The sequence below is a fragment of the Phacochoerus africanus genome, chromosome 2, assembly GCF_016906955.1.
Source record: "Phacochoerus africanus isolate WHEZ1 chromosome 2, ROS_Pafr_v1, whole genome shotgun sequence".
Lineage (NCBI taxonomy): Eukaryota > Metazoa > Chordata > Mammalia > Artiodactyla > Suidae > Phacochoerus > Phacochoerus africanus.
The window spans coordinates 19,036,097-19,061,747 of NC_062545.1; the positions used below are offsets into that span (position 1 = coordinate 19,036,097).

The following is a 25,651-nucleotide window of genomic DNA, read 5'->3' on the forward strand; positions in this document are numbered from 1 at the left end:
ACACAATTTTTTCTAAGTTAGAAAAGTATACCCCATGTTAACATTTCTAGAATGACATGAATTCAAAACAAAAGTTTCAGTCAAAATATTTATTCTTTCCCTTAATTGGGTTAAATGAGAATACAAATATCATGAACCTGCTTTAAGTTTTTTGGGTACAATACTTCAAAACCTTGTATAGAACCACCGGACTCAGTTCCTTTCACAATGCATACTATAGGAAATCTATTTAATTGTATATGTTTTGAAATAAATGTTCTCCTTGACCATTATTATTAGAGGTTTGAAGACTAGCTCTCTTTAGAACTGAAGCAGTAATATCAATCAGGCCCTCAGTTAGAAACATAAACACACAGGAAGAAGAGAGGAGAGAACAGGACAGGGAGAGAGAAGAAGAAATGTTTGCATATACTGTTTCCAACTGGAAGCAACCAGATCAGAATACCAGTGTGGTGTGAGCACTTCCTGAATCATTAGGCAGGACACTTTAATGGATTTGAGAGGAAGAACCACATGCCACACTAGCTAGCACTACTGAAATTACAGTATTCAAAGATTCGAAGTTAACAACTTTATGTGACGTACCAAAGTTTTGACTAGGCAAAACAAACACACAAAACACGAAATGGGAACGTCCCAGCTTTCCTTGGCTAACAGAGTCTAAAATCCTCCCTCAAAAGTGAGAGTGGGAAAAAAAAAAAGATAGGATGAGATACGGAGTCAAAAAGACAGACTCGTGAAGTTAGAGAGCTTTATCACCGATGCAGGGAGAGTTTTATTACCACCTCAGTGTTCACACTGAAACGTAAATCTTAACAAATCCTGAGGAACTGTCATTTCAAAAGATGCTAAAAAGGACGTAAACATTATCCTGGATAAGATTGCAACAGCAACGGAAGCCTAAGTGTTCCTGTGTGAAGGTGTAGAGCTGGGCTCCTTCACCAGTGTCCCCTTTCTCTGCAAGCTCTCTGCCACCCTTGTCATTTTAAGGCACAGCCCCGGGAAGGTTCACACAGCAGCACATCCGCCACTGCGATCCAGGAATGTGCTTCCAACCAAGTCAGGCTGCGTCCGCAGGAGAGAAGCAGAAGCCAAGTCAGCAACACTGGGACTTGTTCTCTTTTTTCATGGTCTCCTCATCCAGTTTAATTCTGCCATCGTTTTCTTCACTGGGGAAGCTTTGGTGGTTTGCAAGAATGTTCTCCACTAGGAACCGGGCTGCTTCATCTATGTTTATGTTATCCTGCAGTGCAGAAATGAGGACGAGGATCAATTCTCAGGACTAATTCTTAGAAGGAAGCATGAAGAGTATTAACAGGCACTAGGAAACTTTGTCAGAGGGGACATTAAAAGGACACCAACTCCATCTTCTGCTCCAATACTAAGGTGTTTGCTACAAGTTCAATGCTATACTCAGTACTGTGACTGTGGAACCCACTTCTTTTTACAAAGGATCACGCTTTCTGATGTTCCTGTTTTGTGTTTTTGTTTTTGTTTTTTTAATGCTTTAAACTTCCGCCCCTGAGGTTCAGTGAACTATCTCCATGGTTGAAAATGAATCTTCATCCTGCTCTAGGGTGCCAGCCACATAAGTGAAAGCACAGAGATTAAAAAAATCCTGCCCTGAACATCTCCTTCAAGTATTCACGATACATTGTGGAAAAAAAAATGTTAAAGGGCTCAAACCACATTAAAAGGTGATAAGGCATCAAGTCACTTCCCCACCTCTGAGTATAAGTTATGACTTTTCGTTGACATGCACAAATTGAGCTGAAACAATGCTGTAGGCGTGATGTCCATTAAGGATGCTCTAAGGAATCACTACCTATCACATTTGTGTGGCTGATCCATAAACTGTCATTAACTATACAATAAGTAATGTAGCCAAAACTGTGCTTCTTTTTTAAAGCACTTAACTTTTCATTTTAAAATAATTTCAGATTTATAAAAATACTATAAAAATAGTAAAAATTCTCTTCACCCATCTTCCATAAACATTAGCATCTTAGGTAACCAGAGGTCAACTATCAAAATCAGGAAAGGAGGTGATGGTGGTGTGCCAGCATAGAGTTAGCAGCCTTGTTCAGATTTCACCACCTGTCTCATAGTTCTGTTTCTGATCCAGGTGGGCAGCTGTATTTCGTGTCCTGTCTCTGTGGTCTCCTTAAATCTGGAACGGGTCCTCAGTCTCCTTGCCTTTCAAGACCTTGACACTCTTGGAGATAACTGGCCAGAGAATATCCCTCAGTTTGGATCTGTTTAATGTTTCCTCATCATTAAATTTAAGTCACGTGTTGCTGGCAGGAATAAGATATAAGTGATGTGCCCTTTTTTGAAGAAGGCATATCTGCCAGGCTTCTCCAGTGAAAAGTTACTATTTTTCACTTTATACTTAGTAAGTACAAGTATGTGAACACCTGCTTTTCACCATAGCTTTCCCCACTCACTTTAGCATCAATTAATTCTTCTCCCAAACATTACTGTTGTTGTGTTTAATGGCTTCATATTTCCATCATTCCTTCTCCATTTATTAGTTGGAATTTTACAGTTAGGAAGAGCTTTCTCTTCTCTCCCATTTATTTACTTGTTTATTCATGTTATGGATTATTATTTTATTCTATGGATTACATATTTTTTTGCTCAAACTGTCTGCAAATCTGGAGCTCCCAGAAGCAGGCTCCTGTATCTTTGACACGTCTCCATCGCTTTGTGAGTGTTCACTCAGTTTCTGGCGTCACAAAGTATCTCTGGCACATCTTTACTTTCTGTGTGCCACTAGTCCTGGAATCGGTCATTTCTCTAGGGAGCCCCAGTTCTTTTTATTAGATAAAGTATTTAAAAATCAAATTCTGAGGACTTGGTAAGTTCATTGGTTCTTTGGCGTCATTGCTTCTGAACCTTTTCAGCAGACAGACCTGGTAAATATACGCATGTATCCATGTACACATGGGTTCTACTTCTATGTTTATCACTCTGCATGTAACATGATGGGTGTGTGCATGCATAAAACACAGGATTTTATAAAGATATATAAAACATTAAGTCCATACTGACCTCGCCAATTCCAATCCAATACCACTAGGTTTATTCTAGCCTTCTCTCTTATCCGTCATACCCTTCTCAGATGGTGAGAAACCTGCAAGCCCTCTCCTATTTATTTAGGTGTCTTTTCTAGCACCAATACAAGCATTTTTACCTTCACTCCCAAGACAGGCATTAACTTTAATTCCAGTATTGATTTTTAAATGCCTAAGTGTCACTCAGTCCTCACCATCCCCATTATACCAAATAATTATAATGTTCTCTAACTACATTTAATTGTTATTGATTAGAATAGAAATTCCCATACTGCCGTGTAGTCACACATTCTCTTACTGGAAATCCATTATTTGCTACAAAGGTGAAAAGATAAAGTGCATGAATTTAAACTTGCTTTTGGCCGTACACCTATTAGGATTCAGATCACTAGAATTCAAGCAGAAATCAGATTTGAAGTTAGCTGCCTGCCAGCTCAGGAGCATAGGTATTAGCAACACTCGGCCAGTACTTTAAGCCTTGACTAAATATTTTAACCTAAATTTTATATTATCATTATTTTCTTGAAACACTCCTGGTTTACCATTAAGGAAATTCAGCAGATTATTTCTAATATATTCATAGGAAAGCACAAAACATACATTTTCCTTTTCACCTCTACATGCAACCCTGCATGTCTTATAAATATAATGAAGCTGAAACAGTCTCAGGCTACAGGTCACATGATACTACTGCTTATGAATCTTCCTTCTAGATTTTGGGGAGAAATTTGGATTTATTACTTGATTGATTAATTCAAATGAAGCACAAAGAGGAACTTTCTTTTTTTTTTTTTTTTATTTTTGCAGCACACCTATGGCATATAAAGGTTCCCAGGCTAGGCGCTGACTCGGAGCTGTAGCTGCCAGCCTACACCACAGCCACAGCAACACTAGATCTGAGCTGCATCTGTGACCTGTGCTACAGTTTGCAGCAACGCCAGATTCTTATCCCACTGAGTGAGGCCAGGGATCAAACCTGCATCCGTATGGACATTATGTTGGGTTCTTAACCCACTGAGCCACAACAGGAATTCCAAAAGAGGAAATTTTAACTGTAATACATTCATCTTCTTCATCAAATCTCATGCTCTAGTAAACATTTACACATGCCACTAATGTTTTTCCAACAAAGCTGGGAAGTAAAGCAAATCCCTTGATAGGTGCAGAGAGCAGACAGAGAGCTTGGCTTCCAGAGTCAGTGTTTTCATAAAAAGCTTACCTTCTGTAATCTTTTCCTTACTCTTTGGCTAAGTGCTTGTGCAGCTCCTATGGGATTCATCTCTCTGATACCGCTACTTTTTATTTATGAAACTAAATTTTTAAAATAGTAGGATATATTTATTTAAACAAATAGCCTTCGGCTTAGGAGTAAATACTTCTGCCTCCAGTAGACACTATTTTTTCCAATGACCCCACCATCACAATATTTTCAGAGTGCTTTCTGTGTCATTTCCTATAGTGTTGCTTTCATTATTCTGATCATCAGTGGCAGCAAATCATCTTCCACTTTTAGAGCAGGTTTCTGGTAAAGCTAAAAGTAACCTGGTAATAAGTGGGTGCTTTAGAGGAACAATGCAGGTTTGCATTTTTTTTTTTGATATGTGCAAGAAAATCACAGAAGGCATATTTAAAAGCTGGAATTGCGTTAAGATTATACCACATCGGAGTTCCCATCGTGGCACAGTGGAAACGAATCTGACTAGGAACTATGAGGTTGTGGGTTCGATCCCTGGCCTCGCTCAGTGGGTTAAGGATCCGGCATTGCGGTGAGATGTGGTGTAGGTCGCAGACACGGCTCAGATCTGGTGTTGCTGTGGCTCTGGTGTAGGCCGGCAGCTATAGCGCCAATTAGACCCCTAGCCTGGGAACCTCCATAGGCCGAGGGTGCGGCCCTAAAAAGATAAAAGACAAAAAAAAAAAAAAGATTATGCCACATTTATGGTTTTGAGTTTGTCATCACAGAGTCTCACCAATATTTTCTCATCCACCCTCTAAAGTGAAACTTCCAGTGCACACAAATAAGGCCCCTCCCATGCAATACCTTGTGCTTGGGATTTTCACTTTTGCTTCCTTGCATATCTAGCCCATTAAGGTTTTCAACACCCAACTTTTTCGTTTTTTTCAAAAACATTTTATCCAGCGTCTTATAACTGCATGAAAGAAAAAATTCTCTATTTTCATTGAAAAGTATGTCACAAATGTGGATACTTTCCTCTTGATCAAATTCTTTCATACACATTTGATCTAAAAAAACTCTTCAAACATCACCTGAATGCCTTTCTCTGACCTGTTGCTTGTCTCTGTTAGTCCTGCACGTGACCCACACCTTCACTAGGGACATCTATGTCCCTATGCACATCGAAAATCCCTGTGCTTGACTTGTGCTTGTACCTCATAGCCCACAAACTCCAGCTGCATGAAAAGTACTTCCTTTAAGGACTCAAACTCACAGAAAAAGTCATTTGTGCTTTGCTCTAATAATACTCATTCTTACTTTCATGTAAAATCTGCCCTTCTATCCACCTCCCCACTAGCCAGTTCTGAAAGCATTCCTGCTGCTGACTGCAAGAAGCTATAACATATCCATGCTACACATCACTTTTTTTCTAAGCTTCCAAAAACCATGCCAGTACATCCATCTAAACACTTTATAGCAGCAGTTCAGATTTACAAGTTAACAGAAGAGCAGATATAAATGCAAAGCACAGCTCACCTTTGCAGAGGTTTCAAACCATCCAGTAAAGCCATGTTCTTTGCAGAACTGGTCCATCTGAGAAGGATTCTGGCCACTGTCCTTTTTCTGGTCACACTTGTTAGCTAAGAGAACAGCAGGAATAGGGCTGCCGTTTGGAAGGTGGACTTTACTGTCCAGATCATTTTTCCATTTTAAAACGGCTTCAAACGTGGAGCCTCTCGATATATCAAAGACGACCAAAGCACCAACAGCTTCTTTGTAATATACTCGGGTCATGTTGCCAAACCGTTCCTGTCCTGGAAACAATACAGTAAGAGATTAAAAGCTTATAATTCAGACAAGAGTCTATATTTAGATATAACCTTTTGATCCTAGAAATAATGCTGTAAACACATACCTGCCATTCCATAGCAACACAAACTGGCGGGATTAAGGAAACACACATGGAACCATGACCCGCAAAGCAGGAGTGGCTGATCATGTGGTCTGAGCAGCCGGCTGCCTTGTCTTATGTCTGTGCACACACACCACATTCCCTTAAACATCAAGGTGACAGTTTGTAAAGCTATGGGGTCCATCACCTGCCCCCTTCACTCCCCTTGGTCTAAGAGAAAAGAAGTACTAAAGGAAAAGAGGAAGCTGGGAGTGGAGGGAAGAGACGAGAATAGAGAAAATGAGACTTGCAGGAAGAAGATAAGTGTGGTGGGTAAAATGCTAGCCAGAGAGATTGGGACTGGACATGAGATAAAGGAGCTCCTGCTCTTAACTCCGCACATCTTCAGCCAAACCCACTTTTGACTCAACATGCAAGACTGCTCTCCTCTAAGAAGGCAGACATGCAACTGTGTTAGAACAAGGTGGTACGACTGGTTGTGTCATTCAAAGAGATCAACTGCAGAGTTCTTCAGATATCACTGCACTTGTTAAATCATTTAACATGTTAAATACTTTGGGGAAAAATGCACTGTTTTAATATACCATATAGGACCTCACAAAGCTTTCTCTTACGATCTGATTTTGTACTAATCTCTGACATGAGAAGAACCCTTATCTTCATCTGACAGATGGAAAAACACGCAAAAGGCTGCTTGGCCAGGATTCCAGTGGCACTGACCAAAGAAGATAGGAGCAGACGCGGGTCCTCTGACTCGCACACGGACATGGAAATATGCCAGCCACTCTGCACTATCTTAGAGCTGTCCTGCCTTCTAAAGCTCATACCTTCGGGCTGTCAAATTACTGAGGAAAGTGCTGAGGAAAAATGACTGGCAATCACTGCAAATCTAAATTTATTTTTCACTAGATTATAGTTGATATACAGTGTTGTGTCAATTTCTGCTGCACAGCATAGTGACCCAGGCATACAAACATATACATTCTTTTTCTTATACTGTCTTTCAAGATGTTCTATCCCTAGAGACTGGATATAGTTCCCTGAGCTCCACAGTAGGACCCCACTGCTTATCCCTTCTAAATGGAATAGTTTGCATCTGCCAACCTCAAACTCCCCGTCCATCCTCCTCCCCCCTCCTCCCCCTTGGCAACCACAAGTCTGTTCTCTATGTCTGTGAGTCTGTTTCTGTTCTGCAAATAGGTTCATTTGTGCCATATTTTAGATTCCACATATAAGTGGTATTTGTCTTTCTCTTTCTGACTTACTCCACAGTCTAAAATGTATAACTCTTTGTCCAATGATAGAAACATCCTCTGTGACAGAATACTTTCCTACTAAAGCATATGATGAAAAGCAAGCTTAACCTATATTTTATTAGCAGTAGCAAATGCAAAGCTACACCCCACATTAATGTTTTCTCCTCCAAATTCTGTGCCATCGTACAAGTTTAGATATTGCTTAACAGGATAATGGAAGAAGAATACAACAGTCAAGCGTAAATGGATAAACAAAGGTCATTTGGTTTTGATGACTCTTCACAGGGGCCTTGCCTAAAATTGTATTATGATAGTTCACAGTTCTGAATTTTATTATAACAAATGGTCACATGAGACATCCCACTATCATGGTCATATTTTATTGGCAGAGTAAATCTAACTAGCCCATGATTTAGCTTATTCAATCACCCATGCTGACATTTATAAAAAGTTAGCATTGCACTATTTTCCACAAACATACATTTAGTTATCATACAGGGCATGCTCACAGAGGCGGGACCAACTGCTCAAAGTCAGTATCACTATTTTGTAAACACTGTGAGGATGTATTCAAGTGGTTCCGACTTCAATTTTACCTGGAGAGTATACACTACTACTGATTTTCACTTTTTCTGAATTTTAATTATTATATATGAAATGACTAGAGCAATAAGAGAAATGAGTCTCACTAAGTCTAGATTACAAGAAAGTATTCCTTTGTTTTTTTTTTTAATTTAAAGTATAGTTGATTTACATTTCTTCAATTTCTTTTGTATAGCAATGTCACCCAATCACATACAGTTCCCTGTTGCACAGTGGGCTCCATTGCCCACCCATTCCCCAACCATTCCAAATGTTAAACAGTTTGCATCCACCAACCCCAAACGCCCTTTAATTTAGAAAAGATGGCAGGCTGCCAAACTAGTAAAAGTATAGAAATCCAGAAGTTATAAAGAGCTATTAAACTCTAGTGACTTTTGTTTGATTCACAGAATCATTTATAAATCTCCCCAAATATTTCTTTCTACCAATCATGCTAAAACAAATTCAAGTCTGTATTTATATAAACTTTCTGGTTAAAGACTAAGAAAACCAGGAAGGCGTTCCCGTCGTGGCACAGTGGTTAACGAATCCGACTAGGAACCATGAGGTTGCGGGTTCTATCCCTGCCCTTGCTCAGTGGGTTAACGATCCGGCGTTGCCGTGGGCTGTGGTGTAGGTTGCAGACGCGGCTCGGATCCTGCATTGCTGTGGCTCTGGCGTAGGCCGGTGGCTACAGCTCCGATTAGACCCCTAGCCTGGGAACCTCCATATGCCGCGGGAGCGGCCCAAAGAAATAGCAAAAAGACAAAAAAAAAAAGAAAAAAAAAGAAAAAAAGAAAACCAGGAATGTATATGACAAGGCATTTTTGAGGAGGACCTTGTGTCTTAGAATATCAATATCCTTAGGTTCCAAGGCTCGGATTCAAAACTCGCCGAGAGTCTCAACATCGGGGAGTGTTCTTTCTAACAACTACCATATATGACAAATCAAAACAGTGCTAATTACACTGCTAAGCAAAGGAAAAGTAAAGGCAGAAGCCGGGAGAAAAAATTACAGAGCCTATGTCTGATTAAAAAAACTTGTACTCAGAATATAAAAAGCTCGCAAAACTCCAAGTACAAAGATAAAAAGATTAAAAAAAATTAAAGCAAAAAAAGATTGGAACACTTTACCAAAGAACTTATATAGTGACAAATATGCACAAGAAATGATGCTCAAAATTATTAGTCATTGGGGAAATGCAAATTTAAATCACCACAAGCTGATCCTTTACACCGAAAAGAATGGCTATAAATAAAAAGTCAGATTATACCAAGTGCTGGTGAAGATGTGGAGCAGCTGGAGCTCCAATATACTGTGCTGGTGAGAATAATATAAAATAGTACAACCACTTTGGGAAGCAATTTGATAGCTTCTTAAGAATGTAAACATATACCTACCATACAACCAACCTATTTCACTCCTACGTATTTGCAAACAAAACAAAAATTTGTGTCTACACTAAGGCATGTTTGTGAATGCTTAATCAGCTTTATTTTTAATACTCCCAAACTGGAAGCAATCCAAAAGTCTATTCACACAGTAATGAATAAACTATGATGTATCATACAATGGAATACAACTCAACACTAGAAAGGAAAGGAACAAACTATGGATACAAGTGACAACATGGATGAATCGCAAAGTAATTATGCTGAGTCCAAAAAGCCAGGCCAAGGAGGGAATAGGGAATACTATGAGTCCACTTAGACTGAATTCAAAAAAGTTAAAAACTATAGTGCTACTGCAAGAGAAAGCAGATCAGGGATTGCCTTGGGCAAGGCAGAGGGATGGATTACTAAAGAGCAAGAGGAAGTAGTTTGGGGGTGAGGACCACGTTTGCAATCTTGATAACAAGAATGTTTCACAAGTGTATACATACGTCAAAACTTATGAAACTGTACATTTTACTGTATGTTTAACTATATCACAGTAAAGCTGTAAAAAAATAATACCTACCACACATGGTCACTGGGAAGGTTGAATGTAAAATGTCTGCCCAGGAGATTTTTGGGGCTGAGTTTGGCAAACCATATAGCTCATGGTCAAATCCAGCTCGGTAAAGTTTTATTGGAAGGAAGTCACCCTCATCTGTCCATGTATTAGATGCCTGTTTTCATTCTATAATGGCAGGGTTGAATAGGTGCAACAAAGAGTAAATGGCTCACAAAACCTAAAATAATTTTGAGCAGGAACTTTACAGAAAAAGTTTAATGATTACTGTTCTAGGGGGTTAAAACGGTCTATACCTTGAACTGGAGGTGGTACATAAAGTTCATGGAGGAATATACTTAAGGTCTCTCTGCATGTAGGCTGTGGTTCAAGTTCAAAGAGGATAAAACATAAAGTCCACAGTAAACACCGAACAAATATTAGCTAAGTATTATTATTATTATTAAGTGCCCAATAAACTTATTGCATGATGAAAGCCTGAGTTTTCCTTTTTAACTGGTGCCATTACACACGGCAAAGCCTTAAATTATTCGCTGGTTATGTGCTGGACCTTGTACTTTGCAGAGGAAAGAACAGCTGTACTAGAGAATCAAGCATCAAGCTCCCAACAGTCAAGCTCTCCCAGGAAACGACTCCGCCTAAATCATCCAGTTGTCTTTAGAGATCTTTAGGGATCATCAAAGTCCCTCCCAGCTCTCATATTTTAGGTTTCTGTATTATAACTCTAATGTTATAATGATCTTCTGAAGATTCTGCAGCCACCAAGTCCAGACAGCAAATGTAAATGACTCAGTGTCAAAAGGTCAGGTCTCTGCATTTAGGGAAATAGCTTATTTTCCAAAAGAATAAAATACACTTCATATTTTACTAAATTCATGGCCTCTTCTTAAAAAAAAAAAAAATTCAGAGGTAATTCACTTGTGCTTCAGAGATAAAAACAAGTAAAAAACACAAGTTTCTAAAGCAAATGAAGTTTAATTAGGGAGTGGAAGAAGAGAGGATGAATTTGTTTCAAATGATAATCTTGACATAAAATTAAGAATTGTTCTCCAAAAAACTAAAGACGTAAAACCTAGTTTTAACTATGTTGTTGTAAAGGTTTAAATGCATAGATTTGCTAAGTTCTTTCAGCTGTTAAACTGGAAAGTCAAGTAAACTTTGCTACTAGAGGAAGAGTGGCAGCCTATATCTTGGTTTCAGTTTTCCCTTGGGTAATTTTAGCTAGTCCCTCGTTACTGTCTAAAACAAAGGATTCCAGTGGAAAATAAAACTCACGTTCATGAATATTCCATTCTCCTCTATTTCTAAATACATGGAGGAGCACACTGCTGGGCCTCTGCTAAATCAGTAGTGTCCATGGACTCATCCTGGCCAGTGACAGTGAACAGAAGTGTGGCTTCCAAGCAGAACTCCTCAGCTGACAGTGTTCTCGTCCCGCAGCACCAAGACTTGAACCCTAACTTTGAGATGATAGTATTAGATGGCACAAGTGCATCCAATGAGAAGTCACCCTCACGTTCCTCCCCCCACCATGAAAATGCAGAAAGTGAGAAAATCATCATTTGAATGGTGTTGGCACCCCAACATAACCCAGTCTCTCTTGACTGGTAACTCCCAAATACCATTTTATCTCTCATATCTAGATCTGACCTCAACTAAAAAATATGTATTAGGTTCTTCCTGTGTACCAGGCACTGGGCTAGATATTGGTGAAAATAATAAAAGGATGAATACGAGCCTAAGAACCTCCCAGTCCATTTGAGGAAACAGACCAAGTGATACCATGATGTGTGAGGTGTATTCAGAGATACAAAGAGCATATTAAGGTACTCATTGAGGGATGTAAGCTAATCTTACTAGTCTTTTTGAAAGATACGTTATCAAGAAACTCCATTCAAATGTTTACTCATCATGAAAGTATAACTTCATACATCTCTTTACTTCTTGATTTCCATACTGTGCCTTTCGGGTTGCACGCCCATAGGAGCGGTCAGCTTAGTCAGAACCATACTAGCCACCAGTGGACTACGAGGCTCAAATTTAACCACTGGAGGCAATTTCCCAGCAGTGCTGCTCTGAGTCACAGCGGGAGAAACATGCTTTTTCCTACTTCCCCTTTCCCAGCACCTCAGGAGCAGGCCTACCTGGGTTTAAGAAAGGGGTGAGGATCAAACTAGTGGGAAAGACTTGCATGTCCAGGCTAGAATTCCATTAGACTCCCACAGAATCTTGGAGATTTTTCTTTTTCTTATTTTAGAAAAGAATATTAAAAACACTCTGAGGGGGGGCGTTCCCATCATGGCTCAGCAGATCTGACAAGCATCCATGAGGACATAGGTTTGATCCTGGCCTCGCTCAGTGGGTTAAGGATCCAGCGTTGCTGTGAGCTGTGGTGTAGGTCACAGATGTGGCTTGGATCTGGCATTGCTGTGGCTGTGGTGTAGGTGGACAGCTACAGCACCAATTCAACCTCTAGCCTGGGAACTTCCATATGCCTCGGGTGCAGCCCCCCCCCAAAAAAAAAAGAATAACAGCAAAAAAATACTCTGAGGGGTAGCCAATCAACCATTTTAAATTTAGTTCAAGAAATATTATTTGAGGATTTTACTTTCCCCAAGTACATAAATAAAAGCAGGAAATTCCTGCCATGCTGAACGCCCCTGGTTTGTGTTCCATGAGGGGCAAGGACTGGGTGCAGGAAAAAAATCTAGGGACAGTTTTTCATCCATATCACTGTGGGCACATTGCCTGCATATTCCAAATAACCCTAAAATGTGTCCTCCTTTAAAAAGATGTGTTATTTCCTTCTCTAGAAGAAGGAACCTTGATTATAACTAGACATCTTGGCAATGAGAACGGGAAAAAAAGAGCACAGTGCTAGTCATCTCGGCACAGAGATATTTAAAGATGCACAACTTCGTACATTCCAGAGGGATGAAACTTAAAGTACAAATGTTGGCAAAAGGATTCAAATGTTTATCTGATATTTGGAGTATCCAAGACCAATGACTTTGAAAAGGAGGGGCCACAACTTAATACATTTGCCAAGAATGTGTATCCCAATTAAGGAAAAGAAAAACCAAAAAACAGTATGCCTTAACTCTTTAGGAAAGGAAAGGTCATGGAAAATTTCAAAGGCAAAGCATTTCCTCTCAAATTTGAAAAGGAAAGTATTGCATTTTGAACTTTTATCAGAAACACAGGCCAGGGAGCTTCTCTTATGATTTTCATCACTGGTTTTGTTTGTTTTTTTTTTAATGTTTATCTCAAAATTTTATGTTTATGCTTCCATTTGATAAATAATCTAAATGTCTCTTAATGTTATTTGAAATTCAAAACATAAATTACACAAGGAAAAACAAATCAAAGCAATAGGACAATTGGTGCTTAGCTTTCCAATTATAAATGCTTATCTTCTCCCATCCACTAAGAATCACCGAGCTACATATTCTTGCTCAAGGTGATTGGGTGAAAATGTATAGTTCTAGTTCGTGCATATAAAGTCCTTTAAAAACAAATCCTTAAATTTCAGTATGCATCTCAGAGATAATGCACTTCTAACAAGTTTGTGTGGTTGGTGAGTAACAGATCAAGACCCAGTCAAAATTTAAGTCCAGTCATTGGTTCTAGAAGGATAATTACCTATCCACTAAAAATGTTTATAGCTTGATACGGGTAATAAAGTGATATCATAATGGGTCTTAGATTTCATATGTAAGAGGCTAGAATTTGTAGCCACACAGGTTATTTTTAGGGCATCTAGTTCATGACTCATTATACTACTACTTTATTACTAAACGTGCCTTATAAATGGGCCCCAGAATTACACCTAAATATTTAACGTGATAGAATTATAGGCATTGTTAGAAGAAAAGAACACATATTAAACAACTACCATAATACTAACCAATAAAACAGTGTAATTAAAAACAGACCCTATCGTTAGTTGCCCATTTTCCCCCAACTGGCTTGCAAGATTTTCCATAAAACAGTGGCTGTGTTATCCTCAGATAAAACAAATTTAAAAGATAATGCATCAAATTAGCATCATCTGAATCTGGATTTGATACACTAAATTTCATATGTTAATACTGTACCTCGAAAAAGGTAAAAAGAATCACATGATTTTACACAATACCTTTGCTTTAGCTGGTTTTCCTTCTTATCATATGTAGATGAGAGGAAGGTAATATAACATGAGACCTTTGGAGTCAGAAATACCTGGATCTGTGCCCTAACTCTGCAGGTTATATGTGTACAAACCTCGAGGAAAAGCCCTTAACCTACCTGAGTCTCAGTTTACAGTTACAGTCCCATTTCTACAGATGATCTTAAGTGAAATGAGAATAAAAGTAAACTGAGTCACAGAAACCAGAAAACAGCTTTTGGTTTTTGTTTGTTTTTTTTTCTTTTTTGCTTTGTAGGACCACACCCGCGGCATATGGAGGTTCCCAGGCTACACCACAGCCACAGCCATGCCAGATCCAAGCCACGTCTGCAACCTACACCACAGCTCATGGCAATGCTGGATCACTGACCCACTGAGCAAGGGATCAAACCTATATCCTCATGGATACAGATCGGATTCATTCCTGCTGCGCCACAACGGGAACTCCCCAGCTCTTGATATATGTTAACTGTTACTATGTGAGAAGGTCAATGACCAAAAGTTCCTAACTGTGGGATTCCATGCCTACACTTAGAAATATACTTCCACTTGGAAAAATAAGCTATAAAGGAAAAGAGGCAAGGTGCTATTTAAATCATGTACAAAGCACCATTTTTGTGTTCATAGCACCACTTTTTGAGATTGAGATGAAACCTGTAACAAAAGAGTAACAAAACTGAATACAAAAAAAATTTTTTAAACTAAAATGAAAACAGACGGCTTTTGAGATGGTAGCAGCAGTAACACTAAATCGTCTTCAAAATTACCTATTCCCAGATACAGGCCAATCCAGACTCTGGGTCTTTTTGCTCATGTAAGACGACTGGGCTTTTGTGGTATTTAGGTGGCGACTGCAAAAGAACAGCTGACTTTAATCAATTTAAAGGAGGGAATAAGATCAAAATATCTTTTTGGTTTGTGTCCAAAGTCATAATAGTTTTAAACGTTAAAGATACGGCATTTTCCTTCCTTGAGTAAAGTGTTCAGGGAGAGCAAGACCTGTGTCATTTCTGTCCTGAAATTTATCTTGCCTCCGTATACCACCTCTTGAGACAGTCACAAAGATAAGGAGCAGGTGATGCCAAAAGGACAGGGACTTAAGGGCCAGGAGGGGAGGGTGAGGGAGCATGGCGAGCAGCAGGCTTGTCCTGGCAAGTGGAGACTCCTTGTGCGCAGAGAGAGGATGGTTTGGGTCGGGGGCAGTGGTGGGGGGCAGGCTAAGGCAGAGCAGCTGTTCGCAACTTGAGCATAAAGCAGATCACACACGGTGCTTGGAGAATTACATATCTCCAGGCTTTACCTCCTGGAATTCCAGCTCAGTAAGCATGGAAGACCACTAGCTGCCTCTCCAATTTCCCCTCACAGAACTGGACTTGAGGAAGCAATGGGTCCAATTTAAAAGCAAACAAAAGAAGCCCTAGATTTCCTTGCTGCCCTTGCAACAAGGTGTGTGCATTTGATTGGGCTGCAAAGACAACGGCCAGGGAAGAGCAGAGTGGTAAAACCTTTGCTTTTGTCCAGGAAGACTTTACGGTTCTGCTCGCCAGCCTTGGACTGCCCAACCACAGACCTACACGAGGTGAGAGACTTTAACTTCTCTCCTGTTAAACGATGATGTTTGGGGATGTCTGACAAAGACAAATCTGCTTATAGCTGATGCTAAAGAATCTGCATTTTTAAGCACTTCAGATGAGTCTGACAGAGGAAGTTCCATATAATCACAGTAAACATCCCAATATATTTATTTAGCTTAATGTCAAAGCAATCAAAAATCACTACAGGAGATGCTTAAGGAAAATATCTGGATAGAAGTGAGTGAAAAGAATGGGGAAGAGCTGAATGTAAGATCATCTGTCAGTGAGAAAGACCACCAGAGAGCCGTAAACTAAACCCGTGTTCTCCATTTATCTTTATGTGGCTTGTCTCTCTCAAAATATGAGTGGAGAAACCACATGTTTCTAGACTCCTCGACTGCAAAAAGTGCAAAAAGCTCTTTTGAAAATATGATTAAGAATTCCAAAGCACTTTTTCTTGATCTTTTATCTCACCCTACAGCAATCTCCCCACATATGTCAGCACTTTCTTCACCATCCAAGAGAAGATCTCTACAACCATAATACAACGTGAAACGTGTCGCCTGAGCCCACTCTCCATTACCTAAGTGTTGATTAAGTGTGAAATCCTCACTATTTTGAGGATATGCTATTCCTGGGCTCCAAATCTAAAGGCCTTTAAAGTTTTCTTCTCTGGAAGAGTGCTTTCTCTCATCTCTCGACCTGTTTTAATAAGTGCCTAGAAATAGGCATTACCCATGTTTTTTGCTTTCTGCATTTTATGATGCTTTGACCTCTTAGGGCCCTGTGGACCAGAAGAGGGACTGCCCCTTCCACGGGGTTAGCTAGTTCTCAGAGAGAGCGGACAACGTGCTGAGAGCACGTCTTTGATATACAAACCATCCAATCCTGAGTCCTTACCCTCTCCCTGCTTTCTTTTTCCAGGCTCCTGCAGTCCAGGACCCTATCCATCCTCCTGCCCAGAGTCACCCCACGGCCAGGAACTAGACACCCGGGGACGGTCCCTCTAACCCAGAGCCCACTGAAATCTTTCAAACTACCCAATCCTAAACTTGCTCCACCTGCCTATGCTGCCTTGTCCATTATTTCCTGTGAAAACCACAAAACAGCTCTAGCCCTTGCTTTGCTTTCTCCCAGCTCCTGGTACTTCCCTATGTGGTCCCTCAGGGTGTGGATGGCCCCTCCTCTTGGGAACTATGCATAATAATTGATTTCTTTCAATTGCAATTGTCTCCTGATGTGTTGGTCTCATCATACTTGAGTAAAAATAACATCTTGAGTTCATTTTAAAAGGGAGTAAGGGAGTTCCCATCGTGGCACAGCGGAAAGGAAACCAACTAAGAACCATGAGGTTGCAGGTTTGATCCCCGGCCTCCCTCAGTGGGTTAAGGATTCAGCATTGCTGTGAGCTGTGGTGTAGGCCAGCGGCTACAGCTCCGATTAGACCCCTAGCCTGGGACCTGTCATGTGCTGCGGGTGCAGCCCTAAAAAAGGACAAAAAGACAAAAAATTTAAAAAATTAAAAAATAAACAAATAAAAGAGAGTAAAGATCATCAAAATATACATACTGTAAGCTTAAGAAACCTGGAAGGTCAGAATAACATATACATGATAGATAAAATTTCTCCTAAAATATATGTGAGGAGTTCCCCTCATGGCTCAATGGTTAATGAATCTGACTAGGAACCATGAGGTTGCAGGTTCAATCCCTGGCCTTGCTCAGTGGGTTAAGGATCTGGCGTTGCCATGAGTTGAGGTGTAGGTTGCAGATGTGGCTCGGATCCACCATTGCTGTGCCTCTGGTTTAGGCCGTCGGCTACAGCTCCAATTAGACCCCTAGCCTGGGAACCTCCATATGCTGCAGGTGCGGCCCTAAAAAGACCAAAAAAAGTTAAAATAAAATAAATTTATGGAGTTCCCGTTGTGGCACGGTGGTTAACGAATCCGACTGGGAACCATGACGTTGCTGGTTCGGTCCCTGCCCTTGCTCAGTGGGTTAATGATCCGGCGTTGCCGTGAGCTGTGGTGTAGGTTGCAGACGCGGCTCGGATCCCGCGTTGCTGTGGCTCTGGCGTGGGCCGGTGGCTACAGCTCCGATTCGACCCCTAGCCTGGGAACCTCCATATGCCGCGGGAGCGGCCCAAGAAATAGCAACAACAACAACAACAACAACAACAAAAAGACAAAAAAATAAAAAAAATAAAAAATAAAATATATGTGAACATGACGCCATACCTCTAGCATAATGCATGGCATACGGGCTTAATCAGTGAGATCACAGAGCAGACCAGACACACATCTTTAATTCTGATCTTGCTTTTCCAAGGTAAGCTCTGCAACCATACCAATAAAACAGCTCAGGAAAGTCCACAGTTTGGAAATAGTCTTTCAAAATGCACAATTAAAAAAAAAAAAAGACACAGCCAATCAAAAAGTGTCTACCTTGGAAATACTGTGCTTCATGATTAAGTGTAAGAACTGGAAATTCTGGATTGATAACATAAAGAGATGGTAATTATTACAATGGGTATCAAATATAAGTCATATGCTCTAAACTAGGGGTGACCAGAACATTTGCAAATTTAGACAAGAATTTATGCTACTGTTCTGAAACCAGTGAACCAAAAATCCACTCTACCATTAGAAGCTTACTGTCATAGTTCAGAGACAGGAGACCTATCTCTGCATAGGCCCATGGATTACCTGTGTGTTCTTTCTCAACTTATCACACATTTCTATATTTAAACCATGGGGGCTCTAAAAGCCTATAATCCAGTTCAAACAGTAGAATGATTAGGCAATTGGTGGGGAGCCAAGTTTTGGTACTTCTTATCAACACCGGGTTATCTCTCCCTCTAACCTGAACACTCTTCAGCTTCCGTGCACTAAATGAGGCAACATAGAACAGTCACGAATTAAAAAAAAAAAAAAAAAAAAAAAAGAGGGCAACAGGCATATCATTATCAGAGGAATTTTCGCATGTGATAACACAAATATGCTGTTACGCTGAAATTCCTGCCTGGGCAATTATGAAAGCACAGTCCAGGCTGAGGCCCCCAGAGGTATGCCAGAACTCACAAAGAGGAAAGATGTGAAGCATTGCTTGTTGTAATCGAGCACAGAAACTGAGCCAGAGCAAGGTGAAGATAGCAAGACGATACAAGAGTCAGATGGATATCAAGATTTTCTTTAGGTCCGTTTAAGTGAGATATTAAATCACTGGCCACCGGGAAGCCCTAAGAGAGCTGTTGCAGTACTCAGTGTTTAAGACAGAGATGACAAATAATAGAGACTAACTCCTCAAAGCATCGCTTCTTTCTATTTAGAAGAAACTTGAGTATTAATAATCCCTGACTGACAGATACTTTGAAGGTCAAGAAAGCATGAGAAATAATATTCCAGATTCTTGCTCATAAAGAGTTGTAGGGCTACAAAAGAAGACAAGCAGAGACCACAAGGTAACGTAACTGCCAATATGCAAGATAGAGCAAGGAAATCAAGACACCATTCTATTTCTGGATGGGAATCAAAAAAACAAAAAGTGAATCTAAGTATGGTTTATATAATTTATAGTGTCTTCCAAGCATGCATTTGATGCTCTGATAAACAACAGTGACATGAATCTCAGGATACATTGTGCCTGACTTGTTCTTTGGCCTAAAGGGGTATTACTCAGATTTTTATAAAGAAATTTTGATCCTAAAAAGTGAAAGTAGTAGAAAAGGCCACCCTCCCAAAAATGCCTCTTTGGCCTAAGAATTGTTTGAACTAAAGGCACTTAAAAAACACAAAGTGCACAGATGGTGCTCTCATTTCCCCCTTTTCTTCCTTAACTCAGAAGATAAAACCCTCATGTGAAAGATGTCCTCCTTAGACTGGGAGTAAGGAAACACTCCTGTCATTCAGAGATGGGGAGTCAAGCCGAGAGAATTCTTCACAAACAGATGTTGTTAAAATTACTCTTCTTTTAGCCTCTCCACAGAGGGTGGTTTTTTTCTACAACTACCTCTCTTTGTTCAACCTAGTATAAAGACATTTAGGTTTTACTACTTTGCGGGGGGGGGGGGGGGGTGTCTTCCTTTCCTTATGAGGGCTCCTATGTCACGTAAAATTTAGATTAAATAAATTTCTCCTATTAATCGTACATTAAATTAGTTCTCAAGCCCAGCTGAAAGCTCAAAGAGAGCAGAGATAAAATCCTGCCTCCCCATACAAAAGCATATCCCTTCAATGAATACCTGAAGACTAAATTTCATTAGATGTAAATGGAAAACTTAAAAAAAAAAAGTTAGCCTAGACCAGCCATTCAAGCGGAAAACTCTCTGCTTGCTAATAAGTTTATAATAAGTAGTGAGCCAAACACTACTTCATCTGTAATATGTGTTAAAGGAAGATGAGATGCTGCATCCTAATTTAGTATGCATTTATTAAACTCTTTAAAATTTTATCGACTTCAATATTTTACTATATTTCAGTTGAGTGTTGAGCAGCAGTCTTAAAGCAGATATGAAGTAAAAGACAGCAATTGTCTAACACAAGATGGTATAAATTGCATCTGTATTTTAAAGCTACACTCTTTTGAGTAGCTTAAGGATTTGTAAAGCCTATACCCCACAGTCACCATGGCTCTCAATTCGAAGAGTTCAGCTTAAACTTCGTGGCCACCTTTATAGAAAACATTTGGATAACTCCTGCCTGTCACACTTGCCAAAGCTCTCAAATACAGGGACTTTTTATTTCTTTGCCACCTCTCCCATCTCTAAAGCTAACAAACAAAAAATTAACAATTAACACCACACCTTCAGTTAGTCACATCAAGTGACCCACCCACCTACTATTTTGCAATCAAGGAATATCTCCCTCCTCTGAGAATTAAATATGATTCAACTTTATTAGTACATAAGGCAAATATGTTTGGCCGTTGGGGAACTCTTTGGAGCAGGCTTCAGTCTGCCTTCATTATATCATTACTATTTAACTCAAATAGTATGAGCTAGGATTCACTAGTAGCACAAATATTCAAATTAAACGTAGTTAATGATGCAGCTCCCTAAACCTTAACTTAAACCCATGTTATTTTTACTCTCAGTTTATTATAGATTAAGACTCCATCTCTGAAAACCTTATTTATGAGTCTATTAATTTCCAATCATCTCATAAGTTTACCTCTAATCTTGTTCATTGCTGGTGTGTGCTTGCAGAATGGTACCTAATCCCCAGGAATCCTTTCTAGCAATCTTAAAGGTCTGCTTTCCTTCCTGGAAAAGCTCACGGTTTGGACTTGGGCAAAAATGCAAGGCTATTCCATCTAGGCCTATGTCCCAGAGTCTGGTAAAGATTGAATACGTCCCTTTCCTGGCAGAAGAGGTCTGTTTAAGAAGGATGAAAAAAGGGATGATACCCCAAGAGAAAACTCTTACTCATGCTTTTGCTTTCCCAAGTCTCCAAATATAAGATTTCTCCTTGAAACTTAAAAACACAACTGTGCCATAAAAATCCTTTATTTACCTGCAGTAAAATCATAGGGCCCAATCATAATTTAATTGCTAAATGCCACATTATTCTACATGAAGAATAAGGCAAAGTCAACAATCCTCCTAGGCCAGGATTTAAAATCATCTTCACAGACATTCACAGCTCCATTCCAGGAGAATGACTTATCTCGTGGCAAGGCAACCTTTAGAATCCATGACTTTGTCAAGAAGCAATACTGCGTTCATAAGCACTCTGTGAAAAAGCAGGAAGTGTTTCGAAAGAAGCCTCTGGCTTCAAAAGATGACTTTTCAAACGAACTTTTGGTTTTCCGTGACCAAAAAAAAAAAAAGTTGAGCCAAAGGCTGATTATCCTCTGAGGGACTGCCATACCTAAATTTATTTCCACATCTGAGGCAAAAGGCCTATTCTTAAATAAAGCTTCCTCAATACTTGCCCACATGTAATACGCTGTTGATGAAAAGAGCAGAACCCAGCAGACGACCTGTATCCCTGCAACTCTGCTACCAGCTGAGCGACCACATCTTCTACCTGCCGCAGTTTATGCATCTGGAGGAAGGATAGCCTCGCCAGCCCTGACATGCTCCCATACAGGCACCTACTGCAGACTGAGCTTCTTAACCATGGATAACCACTGAACAGACACCTATTGCAGACTGAGCTTCTTACCATGGATAACCACTGAACCACTGAAAGTTAACATCTTTTTAAAGGCGCACATCCCACCCCACACACCAGCCAAAGTTCAAGTTTTCATATGTTAGTGCAAGAAGAATATGCACCTCCCCCCAGCAGAGAGGTATTATGCTCCAAAATGACAAGGGAAAGCAAATGCCAAATACTGGGGGGAGGGGAGGCAGGTGCGGAGTTAAGGTTGGCGGAGAAGGGAGGAAGTGAGGTTTCAAGAGAGCATTCCCAAATCTGCTCCTGGGTGGCCTGCCTTTGGAGTGAAAGCATGATATATGAGGAATGGGATTTTACTCAAATAAAGAGTCTCAGACCCAAGGTGGGTGACTGAAAACCTGAAAAGGAACCTGCGAGAATTTCTAGTTTGGGTTGTGTTACTAACTAAGTGTGACTAGGTGTGTAACTTTGGGTAAGCTATTCAACCCCTCAGAACCTCAGCTCTTAACTGTGAAATGTTAAAGCTAACAAGGAGCCAGTCCTCTCCCCTCACTTTTCCTGGTCAAGATTCAGAGTTAAAACTTCAGGACAAGCCCCCATGGCTGCCCACCCACCCCTGGTCAAGTGACGGCCGGAGTAGCGGGGCCGACGCGCAAAAAACTAGAGAGCGATCCACAGACTGAGCTGAGGCATCTAACCAGGGTTATTCATTTACCATGTATTTATTTTGTCCTGCTTTTAAATTCTTCAACTTCTACTGCCCGTTCCACTCTCCTGATCTCACTGGAGGCCACAGGACAACCCCTTCCATCTTTCTAAGTGATTTCGTCCCTTTCTTCTAAACAGAGACAGGCAGGCGAGTTCAGGCTGAGGACAGAGTTAGAAAGGAGGGCAAAAGGAGCCGGCCGAAAGGCCCTGGCTCCCAACCGACGGCTGGGAATCCCGGCGCGCGCCCCCTGCCCGGAGGCCGCCGCCCCCCTGCCTCGGGGTCTCCGTCCGCGGCTCGCGCCACCCGCTTACCCGCGATGTCCCACAGCTGCAGACGCACTAGCGTCCTGCTGTCCCAATTGAGGACCTTGAGGGCGAAGTCCACCCCGATGGTGGCCCGGTAGTGCTGGGAGAAGAGCTGGTGGACGTAGCGCTTGATGATGCTGGTCTTGCCCACGCCGAGTTCGCCGATGACCAGCACCTTGAAGAGGTGCTCGCGGGTCTCGGGCGCCGCGGCGGCCGCCGCCGCCGCCCCCTGGCCGGGGTCCCCAGCTCCGCCGCCCGCCATGAGCGTGCCCGGCCCCGCTCAGCCGGCCGGCCGTCCTCGGCGAGCTCGGGCTCCGCGCCGGGGCCCCCACCCGGCCGAAACCTCCCCGCGGCGCCCTCGGAGCCCCTGCCGGCCGTCGAAACTTCCCCGAGGCCGGCCGTCCTCCTCGCCGCGCCGCCGCACCGCCTGACCGGTCACAGGACCTGGAACCCGCCGCCGCGGGCAGACGCGGGGGGCGGGGAAAGGGCCGGGGGCTGGCCTGGCGGGGGAGGTCCCGGCGAGGAGGCCGCTACCCGCCGCCTGCGCTGCGCTGCGGGTGGGCCGGGCCAGGACGCGGGGCACTTCCTCTCCCCGGGGTTCCCTTCTCCTCGGGGCGGCGCTGAGCTCGGCCGCCCCCTGCTGGCCTCGCGGAAGCCGAGAACCCGGGGCCGATGGCGAGCGGGCCCGGAGCCCGGGCGGGTCAAGGTCGGCGGGTAAAAGTGCCCAGGCCACCGAATCGAGCGGTGAAAGCCAGCCGGCGGGGCGCGCAGGGCGAGAGGTGGTCGTCCAGGGAGCGGCCCCAGCCGGGAAGGTGCTGGCCTGGGAATCAGCTTCCTTTCCTGGCTCTGCCCTGAGGGAGTTTAACGCTTGTATATCATTTGCTTGATGGACCTCCAGCTGCCCACTTTTAGAAGTGCGAAAGGTGGGCGACCTACTCTGAACTTGACCAAGTTCTGATACCGATCTTGTATAAATAAAGGAGTGAGTCTGAGGAAGACAACGCGAGGTCTCTAAACGATCTTATTTTACGTCCCCAACAAACCGCAAAAGCCTTTTTAAAGTGTTTAGGTGGTAGAGACTCTCTGAGATAGATCCTAAGAATTGATTGAAAAATAGTTGGTAGCATCGAGGGCTTTTACTTTCAAAAAGAAAGGCAGGAAGCCTGACTTCGCCTGCTGTGTTTATAAAATCGAGGGTTGCCCTCCCTCAAAATATTTAGAAACACCTGGAGCTGTTACGCTGCGGTAGCTTCCTTAAATAAACCAGAGCGGCTGCCCGCCCTATCCTCACTCTGACAATCATGAAAAATGTTTTTCAGAGGTGGAGGCGTTTTAAAATTTAGAAGTCAAAGTGGGAGTAAAACCTTTAGTAGAATAGCTATTGAAAAATCATGGATATGTCTCTAAAAACATTTTATGACCAACCAGCTTATGGCTTTTATGTTCACTCGACTAGAGAAACCTTCCAATATGCCTCCAGCTTGGGGAAAGAGGAAATCTGCCAATTACTGCCATAAATGCAACATCTTGTTCCATAGGTACATATTACCATAGACTTGTATGAGTTTTTTGTTGTTGTTGTTGTTGCTGCTTTTAACTCTCCTAGATTTCCGCTGGCATTAGGAATAGAATTGAAATTCACACATGGTCCCAGCTAAAGGCAGGGTAATATCTTGGATCTGGTGGTTCTTAAATTTGAGTGTTACACCCGAGGCCCACCTCCAGAGAGGTTCTGGTTCAGTAGATCTGGGGTGGAGCCAGATAATCTGCATTTCAAACAAGTTCCTAGGTGATGCTCATGCTGTGGGTTTGGGAGCATGGTAGTTTGGATCATCACTACTGCTTCTCAAACTTAAAATTCGTATGAATCGCCTAGGGTCTTGTAAAAGAGATTAAGTACATGTTGGATGCGGTCTGAGATTTCCAATTTCAAATCAATTCCCAGTGAATGCCATTGGTGGACAACACTTTGATTAGCAAGGGTTTAGATTAGAAATCAGTAGTTCCCACATTTGCTTTGTACCTGACTCCACTTGATGTTTGGGACTGAATGTGTCCCCTCCAAATCTGAAAGTTTTGTGTCCCCTGCCCCAATATGATGGTATTAAGAGATGGGCCTTCCAGAGGGCATGAAAGTAGAGCTTTCATGCATGAGACTAGTGTTCTTAGAAAAGGGACTTCAGCAAGCTTGCTGCTCCTTCCACCAAATGTGGACACAGCAAGAAGACAGTGGCCTATGAGCCAGGGAGTAGGTCTGGCCAGACATTGAATCTGCTAGAGCCTTAATCTTGAACTTCCCCAATTCAAGAACCGTGAGAAATAAATTATTGTTTAAGCTGCTCAGTAGATGGTAATTTGCTGTATCAGCCAGAGCTGACTAAGACACCTGGGGAACTAGCTGTCTAATTTACCCAGACATTCTCTTTTAATCTTTTAGAAGGATATCCCAGAAAGCTGTATTAAAAAAAAAAAAAAAATCCGAAACAAAAACACCTAGACGAGCATGACTCACACACTTGACTTCAAGTACTGATATAAGTAATGCCAAGTAATGTAAGTAAGCAGAACAGCATCTGCTTGTGCAGCCCTAAATTGGAAAAGGGTGAGAGTTGGGTGGGGAGAATGAACAAATCTTAGAACCGTGACCAATTTTGGTGGGGAAATGAGTTTTTTTCATACATAAAATGAAAAAAAAATGCAAATAATCTGAGACTTCTGACTGAATCCCTAAAATCTGGGTTTTGTTTAGTTTTCCACCCCTGCAGCCTGTGGAAGTTCCTGGGCCAGGGATGGAACCTATGCCACAGCAGTGACCTAAG

The 25,651-nt window shown here is 41.7% G+C and overlaps 1 protein-coding gene across 1 annotated transcript; it reads right to left on the reverse strand.

Moving 5' to 3' along the window:
* Nucleotides 1-74: 74 nt before the first annotated feature.
* Nucleotides 75-23,313, reverse strand: RAB32 (RAB32, member RAS oncogene family). The gene is made up of 3 exons (XM_047769990.1): nt 22,839-23,313; nt 5,791-6,068; nt 75-1,243 (listed from the first exon to the last, which is right to left on the reverse strand). The coding sequence occupies exons 1-3, from the start codon at nt 23,092-23,094 to the stop codon at nt 1,097-1,099; spliced, it is 681 nt and encodes a 226-aa protein (XP_047625946.1). The 5' UTR covers nt 23,095-23,313; the 3' UTR covers nt 75-1,096.
* Nucleotides 23,314-25,651: the final 2,338 nt, after the last annotated feature.

What these genes read in the sequence shown, in the direction of transcription:
- RAB32 (XM_047769990.1), bottom strand. Translation starts at nt 23,094, where the DNA reads ATGGCGGGCGGCGGAGCTGGGGACCCCGGCCAGGGGGCGGCGGCGGCG. An exon ending in GCAGCTGTGGGACATCGCGG is followed by an intron (nt 6,069 to 22,838) that starts GTAAGCGGGTGG and finishes TATTGTTTCCAG; the next exon opens with GACAGGAACGGTTTGGCAAC. An exon ending in GGTTTGAAACCTCTGCAAAG is followed by an intron (nt 1,244 to 5,790) that starts GTGAGCTGTGCT and finishes TCTGCACTGCAG; the next exon opens with GATAACATAAACATAGATGA.